Source organism: Haliaeetus albicilla, chromosome 1 (genome assembly GCF_947461875.1).
Source record: "Haliaeetus albicilla chromosome 1, bHalAlb1.1, whole genome shotgun sequence".
In the NCBI taxonomy this organism is placed as follows: domain Eukaryota; kingdom Metazoa; phylum Chordata; class Aves; order Accipitriformes; family Accipitridae; genus Haliaeetus; species Haliaeetus albicilla.
In genome coordinates, this window is record NC_091483.1 from 78691057 (window position 1) to 78716413 (window position 25357).

Here is a 25357-nt window from a genome sequence, read left to right on the forward strand (position 1 = left end):
CAATGAATTCCTCCTCCTTGAAAGGAGGAAAACAGCTAAGTTTTGTCTTCCTCAGGTCTTGGAGAAGGGCTGTTCTTGTACTGCCCAGCTGTATTTGATTTTTAAACAGGAGACTGAACAGCAGGAGAAAGTGGTTGAAGTCTTGTTTTATTCAGCTGACAAAGTGGCAAATCATTAATGGTGGGTTACAAACATTATTTTGGTTGGATCACAAGCCCGCTTGGTAAGATGGGAAACAAAATTGTTACACAGATTGTAGAGAAGCTTCCTGAAGTTGGTTGTCATGGTAACTCAAAACCCATACAAATACAACAGATGGTGAAGTTAAATACAGTGCGAGGAAACAAGACGGTACCCGTGCTTTGATTTAACGCTTCCAGCCCCTGCCAACACCTTGGTTTGCAACCCTTAGGAGATCATGGGATTTCTTTCCGGCACAAACGATTGCTGAACTGCCCCCAAAACTACAATCCTAGCTCACTGCACTTGAGTTGTTCCTAACCCCACAGCACTGGCATATGCTGTCAAGATATCCACAATTTGTTTTGTTTCTAGGGTCATTCGAGCTTCGGTCAGCCAGTCATGTGCCACTCTCCTAGACTCTCCTCTTAACTGGTTGACAAATTTAGCCGCCAGCTCCAGATCTCCGTGTTCAATGCAATACGAAGCGTAAGACAGTAATTTAAACGTGTCGAGGTCATCGGGGCTGAGCTCAGGAGGTGGCTTCAGCTGTTGAGGGTGAAACACAAGCAGCGACTGCAGGTAAGACAGGAAGTATTGATACAAGCTGTTTCTTGTTTCATCGATCATAGCCACTCTTTTTGCCAGTTTTTGGACTGTGTAGAAACGTGCTCTGAGGGCCTCTTCGCTGTACACTCCCCGTGTCAGGGACTCCTGGGGGAGAGCAGCTGTTAAGGCTTCTGTAAACGCATTGTCAGAGCAACTGGCTTTGATGGCCTTCACCGCACTCTCCAGTGGTTCTGTGGGACTATCCCCAGAGGCTGTTTTCATGCAGTATTTGAGCGCTTCAACAGAAAGCCACAGCTGATGGGCCTTTCTGGCTTCCTCTTCTGCTACTGCGTGACCTGCAAAATAAGCCAAGAAGGGGACTCTGAGTTGGGCGCACACATACAGGCAGAGTTTTGAACACAAGCAGCAAAAGCCATCCCTCTAAACGCTCTGCTTTCAAAAGCAGCCGCCCCCTCGGCACTTGATCTTAAAGCGAGTCTGTCCACAACTCGGGGTCAGAACAAGATGACAGCTTTTGGGAGAACCAGCTTTGGACTTGCGCAGCTGGGAGTTGCTGGGTGCTCAGCAGTGTGGCAAACCCAGGCCCATGAGCTACATGCCTAAGTCTGGGTTTAAGCACCCAGGTTTGGGTAACAGGCCTTTAGGGATTGCGACTTTAGCGCTTAAGGAAATGCGATTTCAGTGCTCACTCTCGACTGCTTGCTCAATTCCTTTCAGCCTGGCGTAGGCAGTGTTAATATCCAACGTGAAGTTGTCGAGCTGTTCCTGAGTAAGGCGTCTGAATTGCATTTCTTGTTCACTGAGTTTCTCCGATAAGTTCTGAAACAGAACAAAATATATGTATATCAGACCAGAAACAGCTGTTTAATTACATTTACCTTATTTTTAAGATATGTTTCTATAAATCTGTTCTTGTTAGGGACAATGCATGTAGTAAATACAGTATACCAGTAAGAATACTTATTAGGGTGAATTTAACAGTAACAGCACTTGTAACTGTCAAAAATTTCTCACCTAAAAGCTTTTGCTGTAAGACAGGTCTGAATAAAACTTGTATGTTCAGCCACTTTATTGTATCTCTTCAAGATGAGCAGGCTTCCCCCCGCAGCCCACATTTCAGTCTTCTGGAAGATGGTTCAGGACTCTCGTCCTGTGCAGCGTGTGCTTTGCAAGGGTTCAAATATCCCCCTAATTCCCTTGGGGACTCTTGTCCCTTACCTGCTCAAATTCCACCTTTAGTTCCTGCTCCTGGATCTTCAGAACGTCTCTCAGATGGTCTGTGTGGGCAGCAGCCTGCCGCCGGAGCTGGGTCCTCATTTCGTTCTCCATCACCTCTCGGACTTCTTCAACCTGTACAGGCACGAGCGGTTGTTATTGCACTGCTCTTTTTCAACTGCTTTGATTTTATCATCTATCAATCGGTGATACCTAGGGTACATTTTATAAAAGTGCCATTGACAAAGCCCGCGTTTCATCTTAAAAAGCTGCCGAGGTCCATTTTTATAGCTGAACCTCTTTCTAAAGATGCTAAAGGATGGCTTCACAGTCCACAATGCCTGTAACTGGTGGCCATACTCACTAGGCACTTAGTGCAGTTATCAAAATACTATATAAAAGATACAGTAACATGACAAACTAAGCACTCCAGTGTTTATAAACCAGCTTCCAAACAAAATGTACTTTACCTTTTCCCTATGTGCTGCAATACTGTCCCAAGTTAGAGTTTAAGAAAATGGTAGTACTCCTTTTACCTGATCTTGTCCAAAACAGCCAATTTAGAGAGTGCAGATTAGCACAAGGGAGCATGGTGCAGGTTTATTTAGGAGCAGTTGAACAGTTTTTTGTTTTGTTTTTTAAAAGGATTGTGTCATTTCCAACCTTCCACTAAATACGAAAATGACAGTTCAAGTGACGTTTTAAGAGAGCTCTAAATTAATACCTATTACTGCAGTGCTTTGAACTAACAGGCTATAGGTGAAATTCTTAGTCAGTGCAAATTTTTCAACTAATGGCCAGTGTTTAATCTCGTTTTCAGAGGCATGTATGTGAAAACAGCAGGAGTATTTGGCACAATTGTCTGCCTGCAATATGATACCTCAAAAGATAAAACCTCCAATGCCCAAACTCCTACCTTTGTAAGTTGCGCTTGCTTCATGTCCAAAGCAGCATTAAAATTCTGACTTTTCATAGTCCTTTTGAAAGAAATCAAATCAGAAACCACTGGCAAAGAGCAGAAGGACATGGAGATACCTCCTAGAGGCATGATGGAGGGACTACATGACCTTAAGATGGTCATACTGGGTCAGATCAAACATTTCTTTTGACCCAGTAATCCTATCTCCAACAGCAGACAGGTAACATGAAGAAGTCACTTCCCATTTCACTGTATGATTTTACCATTCTAACTTTGCAGAAGTTTCTTTGCTCAACATCTCCTTTCCACGCTTAGCCTGGGGGTTGCCCTATCTCTCAGGACATCCTGGTTGCTCTTCTACATTCTTTTTGAGCCAGAGATTCAAAGAGGTATGTTACACCACTTTACCTTCTTCTCCTGTTCTATTTCAATCTCACTTTTGTGATGCTCCAGCGCTTTGGCCACAGCTGCCTCAAACGCTTTTTTGTCTTCAAGTTTCTGCTTCTCCAGGGCCGACTCGATGTGCTGCTGTTCCCTCACTCGCTGCTCCGCCAGCTCCTTGTTTAACTGGTCGATGCGACGATGGGCGTGTGCAATGAGAGAATTTAAGTCGTCTGTCGATAACTGGCCAGCTAAAGAAAACACAGGGCATTAGGAAGGTCTGCAGGGAAACTGCTGCCATGGTGCTTGCCCACCTCCCACTCGAGCCCTCTGAGGCTCCATGTAGTTGACCAGCTAGCATGCTTTATGAGAAGTTTCTGAGCACTTCAAGACTTGACCTGTGCTAATGCCCACCTAATACCCCTTCGAGACACACCTACAAGCAGGTACTTTCTGTCTAGGAAAGAAATTATCTTAGTTTCTTTGAAATTATTCACAGCTATTATTTACACTCCCATATCCATGTCGCACTCAATTAGAAGAGACTGTTGAGAACTCTGTCTGTTTCCTGGTCTTCACACCACCATGTGTTTTTCCCCTGTGACAGCTGAGCACCGATACCTCCAGCTGGGTACAAGCTTATGGAAATTTGATCCTAAAAACACTGAAGTCATTGTGAGAGACAGCCAGAGTTACATTCTCTCTTCAACAGTCCTCCAGACCAACTGTTCCCAACAAGATTTCTTACCCCAATTTGTACCTTTCAGTTTGGCTACTCAAATAGCAGCAGGGGTCATAACTACATCTGTGTCTGCTAAGAAGTTTGCCATTTTTCTACTGGGAATGGAGGACAACACAAGCTACACCTGCAGCACGTGTAGATTTGATGCCCTGAGAATGGCCTAGACTCTGTAAAATGCTGCAGCTCATTTTGCACTGGCTGCCAGCTAAATTGCCTGAATGGAAAACCAGGGACTACTTCGGGAAGCGTTCCTGAGGGTCCAAAGCAAGTGAAATTCCACAGTCCTTCAGCTGTCCTGCTGGTGAGTGCTGCTGGAGAAAGGACTGGCGCAGGAGAGCTCAGTGCAATGGTGCTTGTGTCCAGCAGGGAAGCTGACCAGCACCACTAAGCTCAGCTGTTGAACTTAACACTGTTACAAATAGAACGGGGTTTTACTGCACTCCAGTTTTAAATGACATTTCTTTGATCAAAAGGGAAAAAATAATAATCAACTTCAGAATCAGTGAGTTAACCAACACTTCTAAAATCAGTCATGAAGATTAAATTTGGAGAGTCAAGCCAACTTCAAATTAAATGAATCTTCTCTATGGCCCTACGTGGCTGTTCAAGCATACAAAGTACCTGGATGTTGCAGTGGCATCTGCAGGAGCTGGTGTATCCAGCACCTCCCTCAAGCCAGGACTGCTGCGAGGTGGGCCTACTTGAGGACAAACACCATCACACAGCTTAACTGGAATTGGTCAAAGTTTCTGTTTCTCATTGGAATTTCAGCAGCACGCATTGACTGGCTTAAATTCAGAAAGAAAATTTAAACCTGGCTTTCACAAGCCAGCGATCACAATGGGAAGTGCTGCTAAACAAAGAATTTGTGGTTTAAGCTAGGTGTGCAAAATTAGTGGAAAGGATCCCAAAGCACACCTTAGCCTGAAATGTTTTAGGAGTGCAACATTTCACCCCTTTCTTGATACTGCCTGTAATTTAAAGTCATGTACCACACAAACATAAAAAAGGACAAAGAGAAGAGATGACATTCACAAGACCAGAACAAGTTACAGGAACTCACCTACGTCAGTTATCTCTGCAACAGAAAGAGGAGAGGTTGGAAAAGTTAACGCACATTCAGTACAGCAAGTCAGTCATGCAAAAGTACAACAGAAAACTAAGAGCTTCTTATCTACAGTGACTTAAATATGAGTCCAAGTCTTTAGGAATTTAGGAAGAACAGTATGTTGAGTATAAAAGTCTCTCATATTACAAGGAAGATGTAGCCCAAAACATGCCAACCACTAAAACACCTTTGGAAACCCACAGGTCGATGTTCAAGTTTAGCCAAAGGAAGGGTTACAAGTTTGAAGTACGAAAGTGCAACAGGACACTGGAAATTCCAGTCTGACATTTCTAGGTTCTTATTAATCAGAAGCAGTTGGTTAAGAAACAAATTCCCAAGTGGCAGGGAGAGTCACGGACCCTAACAAGTCAGTCCCATATACTTTAGTAGGTCACACTGGTATGAAATTGAGTGCATGGAAGCTACCGGGATATTCCCTTTCCTTCCTCAAAAGGGCAGTGGTCACAAAACGCAAGACGTTCTCCCTTTATCCTGCACAAGGAAAGGCAGCTCCATCTCCAGGGTGCCTAAATAAATTTTTGTCTTCAACACTAATACCCCAAAAGCAAACTCCACAAACAATTTGTTCATTTAAAATGTTTTCCCCACATGTACTGGGCGGTTGGTTGGTTGTTTTTAAGCAAAAACTGGCCATTCCAGAGATCTGGTGTATTCATTCAGCTAGGAAAGTGATTTTGTGGACTATGGTCCACATTTCTAAAGCATAAATTAGTATTAAGAAAGAGTAAGTTGTAATTCTTCATAATATACTTCAAGAAGACTATTAGGCAATATTAACACCACATTTTTTTTCAAATAGTAGTTATCGCATCTAGAAAGAAATCTATTCTAACTCAGAAATAAAGTTACGACAGCTCCCTCTGAACACCAAGGCTAGAAAAGTTTGAGATGACTTAGTACATTTTATGTTAAAACTCTGATTGAAAATATCTGGGAAATGTTTTTAGGGAGCTAATTTTTTTGAACTACAACAGGCAGTAATTGCTCCATGGACGTACCACGCTTGAGTTCTTGCAGTAATTTATCCACAGTAATGGTATATGCACACACTCCACCTTCCGCAGCTTCGCTTATCTTTAAATGAAAGTCGTTAAGTTAAGTAATGGTACCTCTGGGCAAGGAGTGTGCAGAGGGGATTACTGTGGATGAGCTGACTGTTAAGCCATCATGACTTCATCATGAGTTCCACTCCATTCCTGCTTGCTTTCTGCAACACTGTGGTGTATGAACATTTCCAATAGCTCAAGATAATACATTTATTCCTCTAGTAAGAGAGAAACAGACTAACTATGCTTTTGAATCACATTTCACACTTTTTTCTGTTATAAGGAAAGCAGAAAACAGCTCAAGTTGAAAAACCCAAGTACCTCAAATAAATACAAGCTCGTGAGATTTCAGATCTCAGGCAAGTAATTGGTAGTATTAATGGCATAAAAAATCCATAAGATGCCTATTCACTGCTTTTGCACAGCACTGGCTGTTGTTCAAGGTAAGTTACTGTGTCAATTTAATTTAGAAATAATATATACTGGGGTACGTAGTGTATGAACACTGAATTCTTTCTTTGAGTGTATCTATCATTTTAGTGGTGACGATGTAGAGAAATTCAGGGAGTTCTTTATCACTCTGTAATAATGGTGTATTAGAATACCTATAATCACAGAGAGTCAACCAGACAAATACTCCATCAGCAAGTTCACGGATTTGACCCAAATCTGGAGTGACCAGGCTCTCCCTGGGATACCACGGGAGGGAAGAGAGCTGTAGTATGTGAAACTTCCAATGCAGCACAGGTAGTTTCCAAAATTAAGCCTTTTCATAACACCTGCTTTAGATTACTTATTTTAGTGGTGAACTGATTTTCACTTCAAACCAGCCAAACATGGAAAACAGGACACTGGACATTCCATTCAGTGGCCGTAGTTACAGAAACATGCCGGTCACTGCCGTTTGTAGTGTAACAAGCACAAAGTAACCCTGGAGTGGCAGACTTACTTAGCCCCTTCCAGCCAGGCTGTACATCGGGGGTGATACTGTCAAGCTCTCGCTGAAACTCTTCTCTAGCTGTAGCCACAAGCTCATGATATTGAGCTACTATTTTGGCCTCAGATTGTGCTGCCTGAACCTGTAACAAACAAAAATGAGATTAGTTTATTTTTCAAGGCAAGTGTTGAGAACATGGAGGCATATGTAATTTAAAGCTAGCCCCTGAGTTAGAGACAGATCGCGTTACCCTCCAGCCCAACCAAAGCAAACTCACTTGGAGGAGAAAAAAACCCCACTTTGTGATATCAAACCTCTCGTATACAATAATTATTTGCTGGAACTACCACTAACCTGTTTCGTCTCACATGCATACTGTAACAAGATAGCCAGTCTGTAGCCCAGACAGGACCAAAAGAGTATCTTAAATTCAGTTTGTATCTTTAAGGATCTCTAGCTCTTTTTTCTCTGCTTACAGCTACCATATAGGCATAATAAGCTAATCTCATGACAGCTGCCCTCCTCTCAGTAAGTTCTGATGTTCCCATTAAATTCACTCAAAATGCACCTGATGAATTATCAGCTGTCCTGCAAAGGGAGATAAATTTCACCTTTACATTTCTTCCCCAGTCTTCTGAGCTGTGAAGTGACTTACCAAGTCATTAGCACACACTGCTCCTACTCCTCCCTAACCTTATGCTAAATTCCTCTTGGAATCAAACAAAGAATTACAAGTCGCCCACAGAAGGGACTGACACCCATCAAGCTGGCTGGAGACTCTTTCAGGACAGAGTTCAAGTTCTCACAAAGATCTTGTCAGGTCTGATTACTGGTAGTATAATCAGCTCGAAAGACTGAGTATGGCTAAAAAAGTACAGAATTTGCAATTTAAAGCAAGCTGCCAAGTAGTCCTTACTTTAATGGCAATTAGAAACAGCCTGTGGAAGCATTACCTTTTTCACAACATTGTCCAAGTCAACTATCATATGATGAAGATTTTCTTCTGCAGCAATAATGTGAGATTTGGCTCCTGCGATCTGAGACTTCTTGGCATTCTCGATTACACCTTTCATCTTCTCTAACTCTTCTCTGAAAAGAGAAGCAGCTGCTAATTATAATGCATACAGGTCTTACAACAAAACCCCAAAGAAAAGTTTATTTTATGCTGTCTGTATTTATAGTAAGAACTACTGGATAACTCTACTGGTGCTTCCCATCTACATCTAGCTCTATGGCTAAGATGCTGTGATTAAAGATTATTTTTGTTCCACAGCCTGAAACCTAGAGATGTCAGTGTGTCTATTTCATGTAAAATGAGAATTATTTATAGTGCAATTAGTACTCAAGACTTAGCTGGAAGGGGAAGATCAAAGACAGTTCTCTGAAAGGAGTTAGTATTAGTAAAACTAAGTTAGTATTAGAGGGCAGACATTTCCATCACATAACAGAGTATCAAGGAAACATTTTTAATATAGATGGCTTACTCTTGCAGAAGTGTTTTGGACATGGTGACTGGTGGAGGTAAATGAGGATGGGAGAAAATTTATAGAGCTCTGTAAAGATAGATTATTTTTTTTTTGTAATTAAGAACGAACTGCTTTCATCTAGCATAACTGGAAATTAAGGAAAAAGTGAAAAAGTGTTCCTTTTCCAAATCCATTCAAACCAATGGAGGTTTGTTTCTAATGACCTCATTGGAATAAGGAACAAGATTTAAAATAAGTTAAGTAAATAAATAAAAGCGAAGGCATCCAGTAGAGCAATAGAGAATGAAAGCTAGCGCATCTGGGGTTTGCATTAGCTTTGTTTTACTCTTTGAAACCTCAGTTACACCTAACTATTTTTAGTCAGCACAGCAACTTCAAAGATAAGAGACATTTAAAACTTAAATAGCAACTGTGCAGCTTCAAGGATGATGTTGCCCTCTCAGCCTCAGAAGCATCAAATGGTTTCCAAATTTATTTCTATCCTCATCACAAGGGCAACTTGGAGGTATTTGTCTGTCATCTTACTTTGGCTGCTATAATCCCTACACAATGAGCCTGCACACCAGACTCGATGCACATCAACATGGTTCATACAGAACCTTGGGTACAAGCAATGCTCCATTTCAGAATTCAAGTTTTTCTTAGATGCACGCTTAGTAAAAATCTAACCTTAAAAGCAACTCTGCTGACAAATGGAACTGCCAAATGATGCCGTAAGGTTTAATTTCTTATTACAACTAAAAGAAACTAGTGATGTTACTGACTTAATACAGAGTGTGCAGTCATGGAGTTCTTACAATAGGTTTAATATTGACAAAAATTATCCAAAAATAATACTAAAAGGATTATGGATTATTTTTTTTAAATCTTGAACTTACTAACACTGTATGTAAGTACTAAGGAGATAAAGAAGTTCTTAAACAGAAAAATAGGACTGTTTCAGACTCCTTGGTACAGTGAGGACTATGCGCACAGGCACCTAAGATGTAGACACTGCAAATTAAAATATTCATTAGTGTATGAAACCTTTTTTTGATTTGTCACAAACACGTCAGTTTAATATGAACACAGGTGACTGCATACTTTCTAGAAACAAATCTAGTGCCTGCCAGCCCTCGCATGGATGATGTTAACTTACCACTTGATAAGCCTTAAAAACAAGCAACTTACTTGGCTTTCAGAAGGGCATCAGCGGCTTCGTCCACTGCTCTCCTCCGATCCTTCAGCGCTTCCTCCAGAGTGCGCCACTGAGATGATTTTTTCTCCCCAGCAGCCTAAGAAGCACAGATTGCTAATTAGGGTCATTACAATCACTAAATAAGAGTTATCAGAAAAAATGACAGCCTGTAGAGATTCACACATGGCTACACATTTCACTCAAACTGAGCAATATTCTTGTGTTTTACCAACAACACAGCTGGAAGCTTTACAAATGATTTTTCTCTTCCAACATTTGGGTTTGGTTTTGTTTGGTTCTTAATGTTTTTCTTCCACCTGATCAACAGCCATTTGTTCACACAGAAGAGCTTGTGTGAGGATCACTGTATCGTGCCGCAACATTTTGTGGGGAAATCTCTACATGTATTAAAGTACTGTAATACTTTAAAACTGCTTTTAAGCTTAATACTTAAAGTACCATAATACTTTAAAAGTTGCTTAATTTTAAAGTAAGCTTAAGTATTAAGCTTAAAAGCAAACTCTTACAATACTTGTTTTTCTAACTACTAGATTAAATCTCGAGTGCTTGTTTAGTTGCCCATATGCCCCTGTGCATTTGATTAACCACTAAATTATATTCTCTGCTCCAGAACTGAACAGGAAGCAGTGGTTCCACACAAACCCTGGCATTAGCACATCAGAACCACAAGCTGGTATTGCTCATGCATCCCCTATGCATTTCCAGACAAGAAATGAACAATCCAGCAACAAGATTTTGGCAAAGGGAATGGTTCAATGGAATTGTCAGGGTGTACAGCATGATACCCTAACTATATCTAGGTAAAAAATGGGCTTGGGAATTAAAATACAATGAATTAAAATACAACGTGAAGACTATCAATGTATTAACTTGAACTTTTCTTCTTTCAAAAGTGAAATAAAGAAGTTGGAAAAAAAAAAATTCAAAAGCAAATCCCATGTATTATTCAACTACACTGCATTTCACAAGTGGAAAGATCAGTTAAAACTGCGATGAAAGTAAAGACGTTGCAAGAAAAGCTTCCAACTTTATCTTTACTTGTGAAAAGTTTTGCTGAACACAGTACAAAAAAAAAAATTGTCCCCATTTGTCCAGTTTACCTCAGAATTGTCCATGGCCTCCTTCAGTATTTGTGAATGGGCATTCACTGCTTGCACAGCAGACTCCTGGGCAGTAATCGCCTGAAGGGTTATACGAGCTGTTGCACTTAGGGCTCCTTCTAGAGTTTCAGCAAGGGCTAGAAAAAAATGAATTAGCTGAATTAAACTATAAAGAAAAGAGCCTTAGAATTAGTAAAATAACACATTATATCCTCTTCATCTCCTTATGATGTTTTCTATGACCCCAAAAAATTGGTCAGTTCAGGAACTACCACTGCAGCCTACGGAAGAAAGGTTGCCAGAACACGCTTCTTATTTAGAAGAGTACTAAGGTGTAAGTCTGCACTTAGAGCATGTCCTGGTTTCAGCTGGGATAGAGTTAATTGTCTTCCTAGTAGCTGGTACAGTGCTATGTTTTGAGTTCAGCATGCGAAGAATGTTGATAACACTGATGTTTTCAGTTGTTGCTAAGTAGTGTTTAGACTAAAGTCAAGGATTTTTCAGCTTCTCATGCCCAGCCAGCAAGAAGGTTGGAGGGGCACAAGAAGTTGGCACAAGACACAGCCAGGGCAGCTGACCCAAACTGGCCAACGGGGTATCCCATACCATGGGACGTCACATCTAGTGTCTAAACTGTGGGGAGTGGGGGCGGGGGATCACCGCTCAGGGACTAGCTGGGTGTCAGTCGGCAGGTGGTGAGCAATTGCCCTGCGCATCATTTGTACATTCCAATCCTTTTATTATTACCGTTGTCATTTTATTAGTGTTACCATTATCATTATTAGTTTCTTCTTTTCTATTAAACCGTTCTTATCTCAACCCACGAGTTTTACTTCTTTTCCCCATTTTCTCCCCCATCCCACTGGGAGGTGGCGGGGGTGTAAGTGAGCAGCTACATCGTGCTTAGTTGCTGGCTGGGGTTAAACCATGACAGAGCAATAAAGCTACTCAGTGGAAGACCTTTACCATGTTTCTGCAGGTGGGTACATTTAATCCAATAGGTATTTTCCATCTTCATTTGTTACAATGGTTATTAAGAGGAAACAAGTAAATTTTCCTATCTTCCACAAGGAATGATATATTCCAAAAGCAGAGTTATTCTTCCTACCCAAGAAGGTGGTGGACTCAACTATCTATTCCTATTGGTATAGAAGCACAAATGAGCTATTAATTATTCAAGCAGGAACCAAACCAGAATGGTTAATCAGACCAAGCAATATCTGTCTTTCTGGAATGAGCCATTTATTTCTAAGTAGTAGGTAAGTAAACCCACCTTTCCAGTAAATACTCCTCTGGATTTTTTCAGTGTAACATTTCAACTTCTTCACTTGCAAAAAAAGTCCTTGTATGAAGCAGACAACTAATGCCAAGCCTCTTGTTTCTGTTCGTGTTGCTCTTCTATACCACACAAAGTTCTGAACAGAAGCAAGCAGCAGCAGACCACAACCAGCATGTCTACTCTGAGCCCATTAAGTCCCGGCTTGTACATCCTTCTCATCCCTTGTGTGCCACAACAGCCCAAGGCTCGGACTTTGGCTGAGGACCGAAGCACTCAGAGGGAAGTCGGAGTGTGGTCAACACATCTGCCAAGATCCCATTTCACGTGCACAGCAGTCGGACAGGTCAGATCACACACAGCACACTGTGCCACCGCCTCTTCCACCATCAGCCCTTTCCAAGCACAAAGAGAATAGTAAAATAAAATGGCCATAGCTCCCACAGCAGGCTGAAGCATGTCCAATACGTGGCCTCAGTCCGGTTAAACTCCCTTTCAAGCCTATTTTCACTGGCTACACCCATGTTAGCAGTAAACTGCCACTTTCTTTAAATACAGTTTCTGTTCAGCATCCTTGTAGTCAATGCCTCTAGCCTACCCACCCCCAAAGACTCCTTCCCTCACCACAGAAGGTCTACAGAGCCGTTGCAATCAGCAGCCCTTGCACTGCCCCAAGTCAGAAGTCGTCCTTCGCCCATCTGTTCCTCCAAGAGGCTGGTCTCCCTCTTGTCCTCATCAACACTGGCTGGAGGACGATACGGAAGTTTTCTAACACTGCAAGCAATCTGCAGCTTGAGCTGCATTTGCTTTCAGAAGGTAAATATCAAGGTAGCTGGTTACAGATTGCCCAGACATGCTAGACAGCAAAACACCATCTACCAAAAAAAATTTCTCTATTTTTCTGGCCTCCCCTGAAGCAAACCAGGAAAAGACCCAAAACTGCTGATTTAAACAACTGTGCTGCAGCCAAACCCAGACCAAACAACAGCCCAGAAGTATTTAAAATCTAACAAACTAAGTGGGGGGTGAAGGGGGAAGCAAAACTCTTTGTTTTGATCAAGACACAAGGAGGACATGAGCTTTGGGACCAGACCACCTCTCAGTAATACAGCTGGATTAATAGGTCTGTCTGAGTTAGAACCCAAGCAAGGAACTGTCATAGTTCCCAACCCAGAACCTACAGGCAACTCTTCACAGCGCCTTGACATACCGTCCCTGAACCACTATCGAACAAGTCTAAGCAGCAGCTCTGTAGGCAAGGACCTGAGGAACCCAGACGATGGCAAACTGAACACGAGTCAACAGCGTGCTCTGGCAGCAATGAGTCCTGGCCATTAACTGGGCTGCATCAAACAAGAGCACATCCCATGGATCAAGTGAAGCAATGATTTCCCTCTAATTGGCACTTAGAGACTACATCGTCAGTGGAGTCAGAGACTCCAGATGAGACTACATCTGGAATACAGTGTCTCAGTATAAGAAAGGTACAAACAAACCAGGGAGTGAGCACTGGAGAAGCACTCAGATGGTTAGGGGATGGGAGCACATGACACAGATGAGAGGCTGAGGGATCCGGGCTTGTTCTAGCCTAAAGAAGAGAAGCCGAAGGGGTATTTTAAGTAATGCCTTCCACATCTAAAGGAGTGTCACAGAAGAGACTGAACCAGACTTCTCAGAGGTGCCCAGAGAAAGGGCAAGAGGCAACAGATTCAAGTGCCAGCAAGAGAAATTAATTGGATGTATCAAGTCCTCCATCATAAGAAGCACTGGCAAAGCTGCTCAGAAAGGTGGAACAATCTCCATCCTTGGAGAGCTTCAAACCTCCAGGGGAGAAGGCCCTGAACAACATGCCCCAACTCTCCAAGCAGGGGGTGGACTAGAGACCTTGGAGGTCCATTCCAACCCCAAATTTTCCATCATTCTTTCACTATCAGTTACTTCTTAGTGGGTGGAAGAAGCTTCAACACCACTTGTTCTGCCAACACAACACAGGGACAATGAGAAAAAGGCATGCAAGCAACTTAGAACTCCAAAGCCAATACAGTCCAACAATTCTTCTCTCATGTGTAACACATATAGGAAAACTATCAGTATGGACTTACCCGCTATCTTCTCTTTCTCCTCTTTTTCTTGCTGGGCAAGCCGGGCTGCAACTTCTTCTGGTGACCGTTCTTTTATAGCATGGGAACCTTCATGTTCTTTACCTATTCAGAAGTAAAAAGAGTTATACCGTTTTATCAGAGAGTCCATATTAGTATATGGATTACTTGTAAAGAATTAACTTTCTTTTCAAAGCTGGTTTTTATAGTCAGTATCACTTTATAAATCTGAATTCTGCATGAAGCCATGCTGAAACTACATCAAACTTTTTTACACCCATAACTACAAAGGCCAGTCTCAAATATTCTTAAAATTAAAAATAGTAGCATCGATACCTCACGTGCATCTGTAGATTTTATGTTGTCTAGTTACAAAAATATACAACATTCAGAAGTGAAAGGCAAAGCAAGAACTGGAAAACACTTACAGTGCCAAGTTTAAATTTAAAGTGAACATGTGTTCTTATTTCTTTTTTTCAGTTCTCCTTTGGCATGCTTGAAGAGTCCAGCCAAAGTAAAGAAAGATTAGGGAGGGAGCTATGGTGAATCACAATTATACTCTATTCCCTAGCCTAGGGCTACTTAAAATGCCTTAAGAGTGAGAATTGACCTAAGTAATTCTCTCAAGACCAACAGCAGTCTGCATCTGAACTGAGGAGAGCACCCAGACCTCTCAGCTCTCAGACTCATGCTGCAACAAAACCCATCAAGTTACCTTTTAATAATGCTGATGCTAACTCTGAAGAATGTATTTGCTTATTGCTGGCATACTTTCTATGAAATGTGTTCATTCATAAGGAAATTAATATCTCAACTGAAAGAGACTATCATATAGAAGCTAGCGTTTCTTGTTGAGTTAAACAATAAATGCAGTTTCTTCCCTTCCTCTTGCATTCACACCTACACCTGTCCCAGGTATCAACCTCAGCTTCTTAGTATGTTAAAAATCTATTAACAGATGATGGAAGTTTTCTTCTGCAAAAGGCAGAGAGAATCACACCTTTAAAAACTGACAAATACCAACACAGAAGTAACAATTTATGCACTCGAAGCTACAGGATTTTGTTTTTCTTCATCGTGTTGATATGATCTTTTTCACCTTCTTCAGTCTGTATCCCCGGAGCCGGCACTGACATGGCTACACCTGTTGCGGAGATGATCTGAGCTGCAGCCTTGCCCGCTGTTAAATACAATAATAGAACAAAATCAGTTAGTATATACGAGCTATAATATAAGAACACAGATACAAGACTTAGGTTTTTTTTCCTCTGCAGAAACATCATTTGGACACTAATATTATTTCCAGAAAAAGAGAATTTCCTGGACAAACAGCAACCAGGTATTGCTTACAAATACACACACACACAGCCATGAGAGACAAATGTAGAAAGATGTCACAACTGCTCCTCTCTAAACCAGTTCCATTTGATCTGGCTTTACAGTACCTCAGTGATTATCCAAAATTAAGCTTCTTTCACTTGCACAGAGAAGAAGAGGTAAATGGCCTCAGAGTGCAACACCCAGAGTGCTCTTTCTGCTGAGTCTCCTATCTCACCTGTGCAGTCATTGTTTGTGTTAGATTCCAAATATCCTATAAAGTAAATACATTTCCAAAAAAAATAGCCAGAAAAAAAAAGCTAAAGCCATTTCAGACAGATTTTCTCATGACTGAAAAGAAACTAACATTATTTCTAAGAAATTCTAACATACTCATCTTCAACCACTCCAAAGGACTATTTTAATCTACCCTAGGATATATGATGCAAGAGATCATTAATTCTTTAGCTTCTCTCTACATGACATTCTGTAAAGTTACCTTCTTTTTCCTCTGAAGGAGCGACAGCTTCTGTTTTGCTCCTCTGGGGTTTGGTAGCAGGCTGTTTAGACTCTTTCATTACTTCTGCTACAGATGAGATCTTCAGTGGACCTTGCGGTACCTTGAAAAATCAAAAACAAGAAATATCATCAGTTTTCCAAACAGCCTATGTCTCACCGATTCCATTATAACAGAAAAGAACATTTCCACATCCAGACGACTGTATCATAAATATAAACTTCAAGGTACACATGAAAACAGTAGCAAGGCCATATAATTTCTTGCCTTGATTTTTAAATTAGAAGGAATCTTTACAATTTTCACCTCTCCAAAACTGAAGGTATAGTAGTGGCAGTATTCACTACAAATAAATATTTGTTAAGGTATGCATAAAAAGCAAGTACTTCCATGCCCCAAATATTCCAAACACTTCTGAGTGTGTTGAACACTTCAGATAATGCAGAAACTATAAAAATCACAGGCACATGAAAGTCTGAAACAACTCCAGAAAGCAGATTTCAATTATTTCCCCTTGGACATTAGTTACTCCATACAGGTATATCTTAACTTAATTCAGTTGACACTTCTCTTCGTTTCAAACCTCTTGAGCACTTATTGCTAAAACAAGTTAGGCCATCAGTCTTCCCAACCCAGCTTCAGTTTTCAGGTAAGCGCTCCAACAGCTTGCTCCCTCAATTGTAATTTTTTGTCCACCAACACTTATGGGTGTCACCCCTCCCACCCTGCCCAGTTTCTAGGCAATTCCTTTTGAAGTTGAGTAGAAGAAATATATAATTGTTTTAAAGACACATGACTGCATAATTAAAGATATGTTTTAAAAAAAGAATAAACGTGATGATTTTATCTGGGTATCACTGAACAGAAGATGCTACAGGCATGGTGTGTGGTTGACAAGCATGGAAGAATCAGAGTTGCATGTCTTCTCTGATTTCCCTTTGAAAAGATTCAGATGCTAGCGTTCAAGGCAGATGAACACTTACTCAAGTGCAGAGTATTGCAAGGTTTTAAGATATTAACCCTTTAATATCCATCATGCAAAGCCACAAGGTAAAAGTAAAAGCATATGAGTTAGAGCCATGACTGGGCAAGTGATAACTTTGCCATCTGACCGGTCTGTTTTGCAAAATTGACTAGTGCCTGGGAGGCATTAAGAGCTTGGATGATCACAAGTCAAGCGTAGCTAAAACCAGAAGAGGTACAGTTTTGTTTAACTGGTATTCTCCCATTCATTAAAAAACAGCTTTCTTAAACTACAGTTAAAAATATTTTGGGCTTCTTGAAGGTCAAATGGCTTCTGAAAGCTCAGGACAGCCCTGGCCAAAGCAGCTTTTCAGCATCCTTGGATAATTGGGAAGCGTTTGCTTTCAGATGCAGGAACAGAGAAACTTCCAGATTGAATTTCCAGAGTTGTGCTGAAAGCAGCATCAGGTTTTCCCTTCTGCAGGGTCGTGCCACTAAGATTTCAAAGTATGATGCTTACGCATGGCTCTGTGCCATTCAAAGTTTTATCAATTTGAAAAGTTCTCAGTTTTCTTTAAAATAAATTCAGCTTAGAATAAACATTGTCTAATCCTGCTACATTGCTAGCTACGCTGAAACTCTAGCCACAGTAAAACAGTTGAATTCCAATGCGTCACCTACCTTTCTCTCCCCCCAATTTATCTACATATAAGGAGAACAGCTATTCAGTTAGGATCCTACTAATTATTTTACTGTAAATAAAAATAACAGTTTTACAACCCACAGACCATAATCACAAGATGATAAATGGGAAACATACAAGCATCACTGTTATGCAGAACAAAGTAGTACCTCAGTTCATAATTCTTAAACCTTCTTAATTTAAGAATTCTTACAAATTCTTAAAATTCTTAAATTCTTATGACACAGCAAAATTAATCAGAATTTGAAAACTAAGAGCAGATGCTCTCTTAAAAAAAAAAAAAAAAAGGGTGAGGATGAATCAGAAACACTTACCGGTTTCTTTGGCATCGGTGCGCTATAAGGTGCAGGACCAAGTGCCATCTCAAAGAGTTTATCAGAGTAGGGAACGGCCTTCTCTACACTCTCCCGGAACTGCGTATCATAGCTGGCATACAGGACGGTTCCACCTACTCCTCCACCCACAAACAGGACACCTGCACCAATGATTTTGCCTACAGAAACACTGAGGGGGAAAGAAGAGTGAAATTTATATCAATTGTATTATGTGACGAACATCAAACAGTTTGTGAGTCTTTAGCTTACAGCTGGGGACAACCACTCTGTTCCAGAAGCCTGCCAACAAACCCAGCACCCACTTTAATTCACTTTCAGCACCAGCAAATCCCTGGTACCATACTGGTTCATGACTAACCCAAAGATAAGATGGCAACCCACAACCCTCCTTCTAAATACTGATCATCTTGATTAGCTTCATTTAAACCTGACTGAATCTAACGAGGAACACACAAAACCATGAGAATAAGAGTTACGCAACAAAAAAAATCCCACCACTACCAATTTGCTCTCACGTGAAACTAAGGAGCAGATTCCCTCTTGGTCAATGCAACAGAAGAACCAACTCCACCCTCCAAAACTTTCTACATACCTAGACTCTCCCGGTGGGGTAGCATATCCACGGTACAGTCGTAATGGACGGAGTGACTGTCTCCCACACCGGCTATTCTGCAAGGGGTGGAAGAGGCAAGAGTTAAGCAGTGAGCACATTTAAACCTCTCTTCACCTTAACAGCAGTATCAGATCAGTTTGCTCCGTCTTGCATGCCCTCCGAAGGAAAGTGGCAGCCGACACTGGAGCAGTGATGTTGGACTCTGTTTTCCCTAAACAAAGAGAGCTTTCTCGCATGCAGCTTGTAGGTTAAGGACTTTTAAGGGAGTAATTAGGCATTTTGAAAAACGAGCCAAAAAAACCCAAACACCACCTACTCCAGCTTATTTCTGCATTTCTTTTGCCTACTTATGTTCCCTACCTCCAGTCTGGGCAGTACAACTGGGATAGTTCAGATTCTCTTCAACAATCTCATGCGCTAGAACAGCTCAGCTGCGAGCAGTGCAGAAGACAACAACAGCTGTTTAAACACTTAAAACTATTAAAAAATATATTTAATACCTAAAACTATTTTTATTTCTGAAGACATACAAGCAGTTCTCCTTGAGCTTCCAAACCAAGACTTCCACTTTAAAAGAATTAACAACGCACACACTTTCCAGAAAGTCATCAGATTATAATATAAATGAAATTACTATACGAAGAGTGATATTTCATTATATTCTACTTAACAAAAACCACATTACCCAAGATTTTTATCTTCTTTATATTTTAGCTGAAAATTAAGATTTACCAGAAGGACTGGTTAAGCTGCTCCAGCCTACAGAGGGAAAAACACTGTCCCCCTCAGGTGGTTTTTTTTTTTCACCACACATGAACTGTTAAGAGAGAAATACAGGACTCATGGGAAATCAGTGTACAAGGCACAAAAAGAACTTTTCCCATAGTTTAGATATTTTGGCCAACTAGGAAATTTTCCTTTAAACAAAACAAAAAAAAAGGAAAACTGGGAGATGCTTCACTACAACATACCCCCAGAAGATAAATTTCTCTATTTCCTTTTGCATACAGCAATAAGTAACAAGTACAAGTCTTGTGGTTTAGGCCCCATCCTTGTCCAACAGCGTAGAGATGAGAAGCAGGAACACTGAATTCTTATTCTTTCCAGAACAGCAGCCAGAATTTTTTAATTAGTAACAGGAGCATGTGTACAGCAACAGGAAATGTGCTCTTCTTACCCGAGACCTTCATGAGCCCTAGCTGCGCTCCGTGGTTGATTTTCTGGTTTACAATGGATAGAATGGGCGACAAAACAATAAATATATTCTGTAATGTTTTTGATTATTAGACTTGATTGCCCCAGAAGCATACACCAAGGCTCCACCAGTCCTTTCAAATGGAACGCCACTAATAAAAGCCTCTTAAAGAATTTTGTACTTAACTGCTGGACATGCTTCCGAGTCTCAATACGTCCTATTACACCATGAAGCATAGGATGAGCATAATATTTGAGCATTATGTGTACAGCCCAACCCAATAAAATGGGGGTGGGGTGAGGTGTATTTTCTATTGATCTGTTCACTTTCAGTCCCCTCCCACACCCTGGATTTACATTATTTTGCCTAATGGTCACCTGGAAATAAGCCATCACTCCCCAGCCCCTTGCCAGGCTTTCTGGAGGTTATTACACCCTGCGCCACAGCAAGACGGAACTTCAGGCAACTGAAGCTGCCACAACTGTAACCTCGGTGCCTGGGCCAGTTCATCTATTTTCATGTTGGCTACAGCCCCTACTCACACCTAGTGACGGCAAATAACACCCTGACCGCTTAGTTCTCTCACCTTCAGTACACACATCTGCTCCTGCGCTTAGGAACAGGCTGCACTTAGGGAGGTAGCAGGGCAGAGGAGAAAACTTGCTGCTTCTTGTTCAGCATTTATGCTTTGTACACCAGAAGGAGGTTTTTTGGTGGGATTATCGTTTTTAGTCCAGATGCTCTTTGCACCAGACAAAATTTCAAGGTCTCTTCCAAGCAGGGCTGTTCTGTGATTAGCCAAATCCTCATTTTTATTCATCATTCATCAAAATGAGAGAAACCAAAATGCAGGTGCTCAGTCTACGCTGTCAGACTCTCGCGCTAGTGTACACATAGCAATGGGAGCAATAACCTAAACCCGAAACAAGCCCCCACCAGCTGTTTCTTTCAAGATGCTGCAACAAACAGAAATTCCCACAGCTGGCCAGGAGAACAACAACCAAAAACCTTTAGGTACCAATGTTTTACAAGCAGAAGTCCAAGTCTAATTTTTCTCCCTTGCATCCAAATACAAGATTACCTCCAAAAATCACTGATTTTTTAAAAGTCAATTTTTTAAAGAAGCACTGCTCTCTTTCAGCCACCATAATAATCTTGCTTATATTTGCTGTATCACTGTAATTTGGAAATGGTAGTTGCTAATCTTCCCTTTGCATAATTCTTAGGAGTTTGTAATTTTTTAGACCCTTGTTATTTATTTGTAATAATGCCTCAAAGGATTTGGAAGAAATGCATCACACATGCGTTGCACGTAAAAGGCAGAAATAAACCACTTGCTGTCCTGCAGAAGAGAAGATAAAGAAAACTCTTTTGATAAGACAGACAGCACAGAACCCTGTAGCAACGGCACTGCAGGACAGCTGTCGCCACTTCTTCCTCCTCTTCCAGCAGTTCTATGTACTATTTGTTTCACCTAACGTCTTAAATGCTTATTATTTTATATTCGTTATCTACTGTTATATCACCACGAGAATCACTTTGCAGGGTGTATCATACCTTCACTCCAGTTAATATTAAGAGCCCCAGTGAATCTGACATTTGAGGTTATCCACGTGAGGTCCCCCTGGCAAAGCACTCAGGACAGGTACAGCACAGCATGGCAGAACATCATTAAAAAAATAAAGTCTGCCTTGCAGGCTTATGCGTCACACATAACTTCAAATAACCAGACACAGGACACACCATCCTTTGCTCTTCATGCAGTCCCAGCTAAACCTCTCCTAGTCACCAGATTTAAGCACCTTGACCCAGAATTTGCACAGAATGAAGCTCGCAAGACATGTACGGTTTTCTGCAACATGGGATTTGTGTACTTAAACAGAAAGAGCAAACCAGAAACTTCAGAGGAAGTTTGTCTTCATTATGATAGATGTTAGGTGTAACAAGGATATCTGACCACAGAACTCAAATTAATTTCCCATTACTCAAGACTTCTGCCAAATATCGTACCTTTTTACAAAAAGCCCTCTGTTTCTTTTCAAAGAAAACTACAGAAATACTCCAAATACGGGAAGAGCTTCTCTCCAGCACTGCACATGTAGCTGAAAATATTTATGAAATCGCTATGATGAAGACCCACTTCTCTCAAAGCCAGAGCTTCAATTTACTTGTTAACAAGCTTACTGATCCTCCACGTAGAGAGCTCACAGTCGGAGAGAAGGATAAAATTTTTCCCAGTCTCCACGACGAGCTCTCCACTGGGATTTTCTGTACTTAGACCATCACACTGCTCTGGCTTTGGGGAGCAGCAGTTGCTTTGCTATCCCCATTCAGCCACGCTCAGCCTCCCAGCTCTCTCAGTCTGCTTAAGCAACCGAGCATCCTCAGGGACCCGTTATCCCACAGTCCTGACTAGGTCCAGCTCTCCTTAAGACAACCGGATTTTTTGACCTGTAAAGGAGTATCTTAACATCGCAAAACAGGGGCAGACTTGCCTCGCTGTCAGTCTCCATATAACATATAAGTAAAAAGGATTTATCTCCATTCTTAAAAAATATTGTTACAACTTGCTACTCCTAATATTTAAAAAAAACCCACCGCCACACATGTCTCTTTTTGGGCTGTATCAAAGCAAAACAATCAAGTTTCACTAGATGAATAGCAAGGTACCAGCAAGATGCTGTCATTCTAGTTATGCCACCATCAGGTCTGCAGACAGATGCTGAGGCTCTGGCCTGAGCTTTAGCTAACTGAACAGGGCGAGAGAAACTCCTAATTGTGACATGAGACACATCAAGTCTTGTGTCAAAAAAAGAAGGACAAGAGTGCAGACAGGGTAGTAAAGACAAGAACATGGAAGATATAAAAACTGTGTCATCGTGGCTGCCTGGGGATCACCACAGCTGGAGTAGAGAATACCAACGCTGTTACTCTGGCAAGAAAGTGTCTGTTTAATGCGCTCTCCCAGGCAGGAGGATGCAGGCAGCGAGGATGCCTTCCCTTATTAGCAAGGCAACAGGCAGCACAGCCAGATGGAGCATCCTGGTGTCACCACGTTGGTGCCCATTCCAGGCCTGATATCAGCATCTGCATGACAACCTCTTAACAGCCAGAGGCTCGTACTTCCATGACGGGAGTTTTCACTACTTGTGGAAAAATTACCTAGTATCATCTCAGATCACATTAGGACCTCTTGGTTAGAGTCCACAATTCTGCACCTCTTGCAAAACAAGCACTGTAATTAAAACATTTCTCTCCTACTTCCAGTTTCTGGTTCTTTTGCCACCCAAAAAGAACCAGGTTTTAGCTGCAGAAAGTTCACAGGACCAGAAACTGTCTTCACATGTATATACTACAGTATGCCACAAAGCTTCCCTGCAATATGAATCAAGAGAAGCAAAACGCATAAAAAACTCTTTGCACTTTTGTTGTCCAAAGTAAATCTCCATTGTTCTCAGCCTCATCAGGAAATACGAGCAGGGATGAAGGAAAAAAAAAAAAGATATTTTCTGAAGTAAGGATACAGACAACAAACTTCACCAAGTGCTGTGGCATCTCTGTGTTTGCATGGTTCTTCCACCAAACTTTTCTAGACCGAAGGCACACTTCTGAGCTGCAAAGCACAACATTGGCTTTTCCAGTGCTGTACAGTCATTCTGAACACCTTCTCTGAAAGGCTGAGTAAGTGCAAATAGTCCTAAGCGATAAACACTTCCGCAAGCCTGTTTTCTGTTTTCTCAACTCCCAGCTAAAATTTTCCACAGGGCTGCAAACCCAGAGTCTTATTTTAGCGGGCATCAGATGACCTGGCCCGGAGAACCCTCCAGCCTTACAAAGCAGAAGAGGAAACGCCAGCTGCCCCACTGGAAAAGATTGCTAGTTTTAAAGCAGTTACCTTTCAACTACAGAGCCAGCAGGGGCTGAACACACAGCTTTTCCTTTGCTGAACCGCGTGAATAGAGAGTAACGAACAGTGGAACGTAGAGTAGTATACAGAAGTGATCTAATCAGATCGGTTTTTATTACTGTTAAGCAGACACCTGAAACACAAGTTGGGGCCTTGGCAGAGGAGTCGCCCTCACCTATAAACCCTCGTAGCTTCTTAAAAGTTGGCCGACTGCTTTAAAAAGGCTCCGCAGCATATTATCATCCTAATCTCTGGTGGCGAGGGAGGGCGAAGGTCCAGAAGAGACGCCCAGCGGGCACTTCTCCCCCTGGCACCGCATCCTCTCTCCTCTTTCCTGTCAGACTGCGAGGACGAACGGATCCCGGAGGCCGAAAGGATCCCGGTTACGGCCACCCGGTACCACAGGCCCCCCTCGCACCTCACACACATCACCCTGAGCACCGGGACCCCCCCCGTCGTTACCACACGGTCGGACCCGCTGGGCTCTAAACGGGGAAGGGCTGTTGTGAGGTACCGGCTGCCGCAGGCCGGGGCGGCGCAGAGGAGGCCGCGGCGGGGAAGGCAAGGTCACGTCCTTCCCCCGCTGGTAAGCGGGCCCGGCCGCCCCGCCGCTGAGGAGACCGGCGGCCGTGTGTGCCGCCGCCGAGCCCTGCCGCCCTTCCGGGCTGCGGCCGCCGCTCCCCGGCGCTGCCCCGAGGCCGGGACCGGCGGGAGAGGAGGCGGCGGCAGGCCCGGCGCCGGCAGATGACCGCCGAGGGGACTACAGCCCCCAGCAGGCAGCGCGGCGGGGCGGGCCCGGCCCCTCATCCAGCCCGCCCTTCTTCCCCGGGGCCGCCACCCGGTAGGAGGCCCCGTAACCGACTACAACGACCGGCATGCCTTGCGGGGCGGCGCGCCCCTCCGCCCCGCGGAGGGCTGCCGCGCTGCACGCCGGGACTCGTAGTACGCCCGATGAACTCGCGCCCGGGGCCCCGCCCGCCCAGGCGCCCTGTTGGCGCTCGCGGCCGCCCCTCAAAAGCCCGGCAGCCAATCGCGGCCTGCGCGTGCGGAGTCATTCAGAGAAGACCGAGCCGCGATTAGAGGACGCGCCGCGCCTCGTACGCCCCCCCCCCACCCTCCCCCGGCCCCGCGCTGTCTCCCCTCGCCCCCACCGGCAGGCCCGGCTAGGGCCGACCCGGTCCCTGCGAGGCGGGAGGCCAGCCAGGCCTCACCGGCCGGAGGGCAGGCAGCAGCGAGGACTGCTGGCAGGGCTTCCCCCCCCAAAAGCTGCGCGCCGCCAGCCGCCCCTGCTCACCTGCGCGGCCACGGTGACCCCCGCTCGGTGACACGCCCGCAGCATGGCCTCGGAGCCGGCGGCGGCCGGGGGCAGGCTGCAGGAAGGCGCCGTACGCGGTAACTGCTAGCGCCGCCTGCCTCCGCCCCCCCCCCCCGCGCCCGCCTTGCGAGTAAGGAGCAGCGCGCATGCGCGGCGGCCGCTCGGGCTTCCGCTCCGCCAGGGGCGTGGCCGCTCCTAGCAGAGACTGACGGG

At 43.2% G+C, this 25357-nt stretch overlaps 1 protein-coding gene across 5 annotated transcripts; it reads right to left on the bottom strand.

Annotated features, from left to right (window-relative positions):
• Window positions 1–126: 126 nt before the first annotated feature.
• Window positions 127–25282, bottom strand: IMMT (inner membrane mitochondrial protein). Of its 5 annotated transcripts, none has more exons than XM_069796038.1 (14): window positions 25124–25282; window positions 18707–18783; window positions 18094–18283; window positions 16096–16216; window positions 15379–15459; window positions 14283–14384; window positions 10905–11041; window positions 9777–9880; window positions 8073–8208; window positions 7132–7261; window positions 3293–3516; window positions 1969–2100; window positions 1440–1569; window positions 127–1085 (listed from the first exon to the last, which is right to left on the bottom strand). In XM_069796038.1, exons 1-14 carry the CDS (start codon window positions 25166–25168, stop codon window positions 478–480), a joined length of 2217 nt encoding a protein of 738 aa, XP_069652139.1. In that variant the 5' UTR covers window positions 25169–25282; the 3' UTR covers window positions 127–477. The 5 variants fall into 5 exon arrangements, with proteins under 5 accessions (XP_069652139.1, XP_069652168.1, XP_069652157.1 ...); XM_069796067.1 differs by lacking the exon at window positions 25124–25282 and adding an exon at window positions 24248–24270; XM_069796056.1 differs by lacking the exon at window positions 25124–25282 and adding an exon at window positions 24005–24230.
• Window positions 25283–25357: the final 75 nt, after the last annotated feature.

What these genes read in the sequence shown, in the direction of transcription:
- IMMT (XM_069796038.1), bottom strand. Translation starts at nt 25,168, where the DNA reads ATGCTGCGGGCGTGTCACCGAGCGGGGGTCACCGTGGCCGCGCAG. An exon ending in TCCTTCAGAGGAAAAAGAAG is followed by an intron (nt 15,460 to 16,095) that starts GTAACTTTACAG and finishes TGTATTTAACAG; the next exon opens with CGGGCAAGGCTGCAGCTCAG. An exon ending in GATGCCCTTCTGAAAGCCAA is followed by an intron (nt 8,209 to 9,776) that starts GTAAGTTGCTTG and finishes TTCTCTTTTCAG; the next exon opens with AGAAGAGTTAGAGAAGATGA.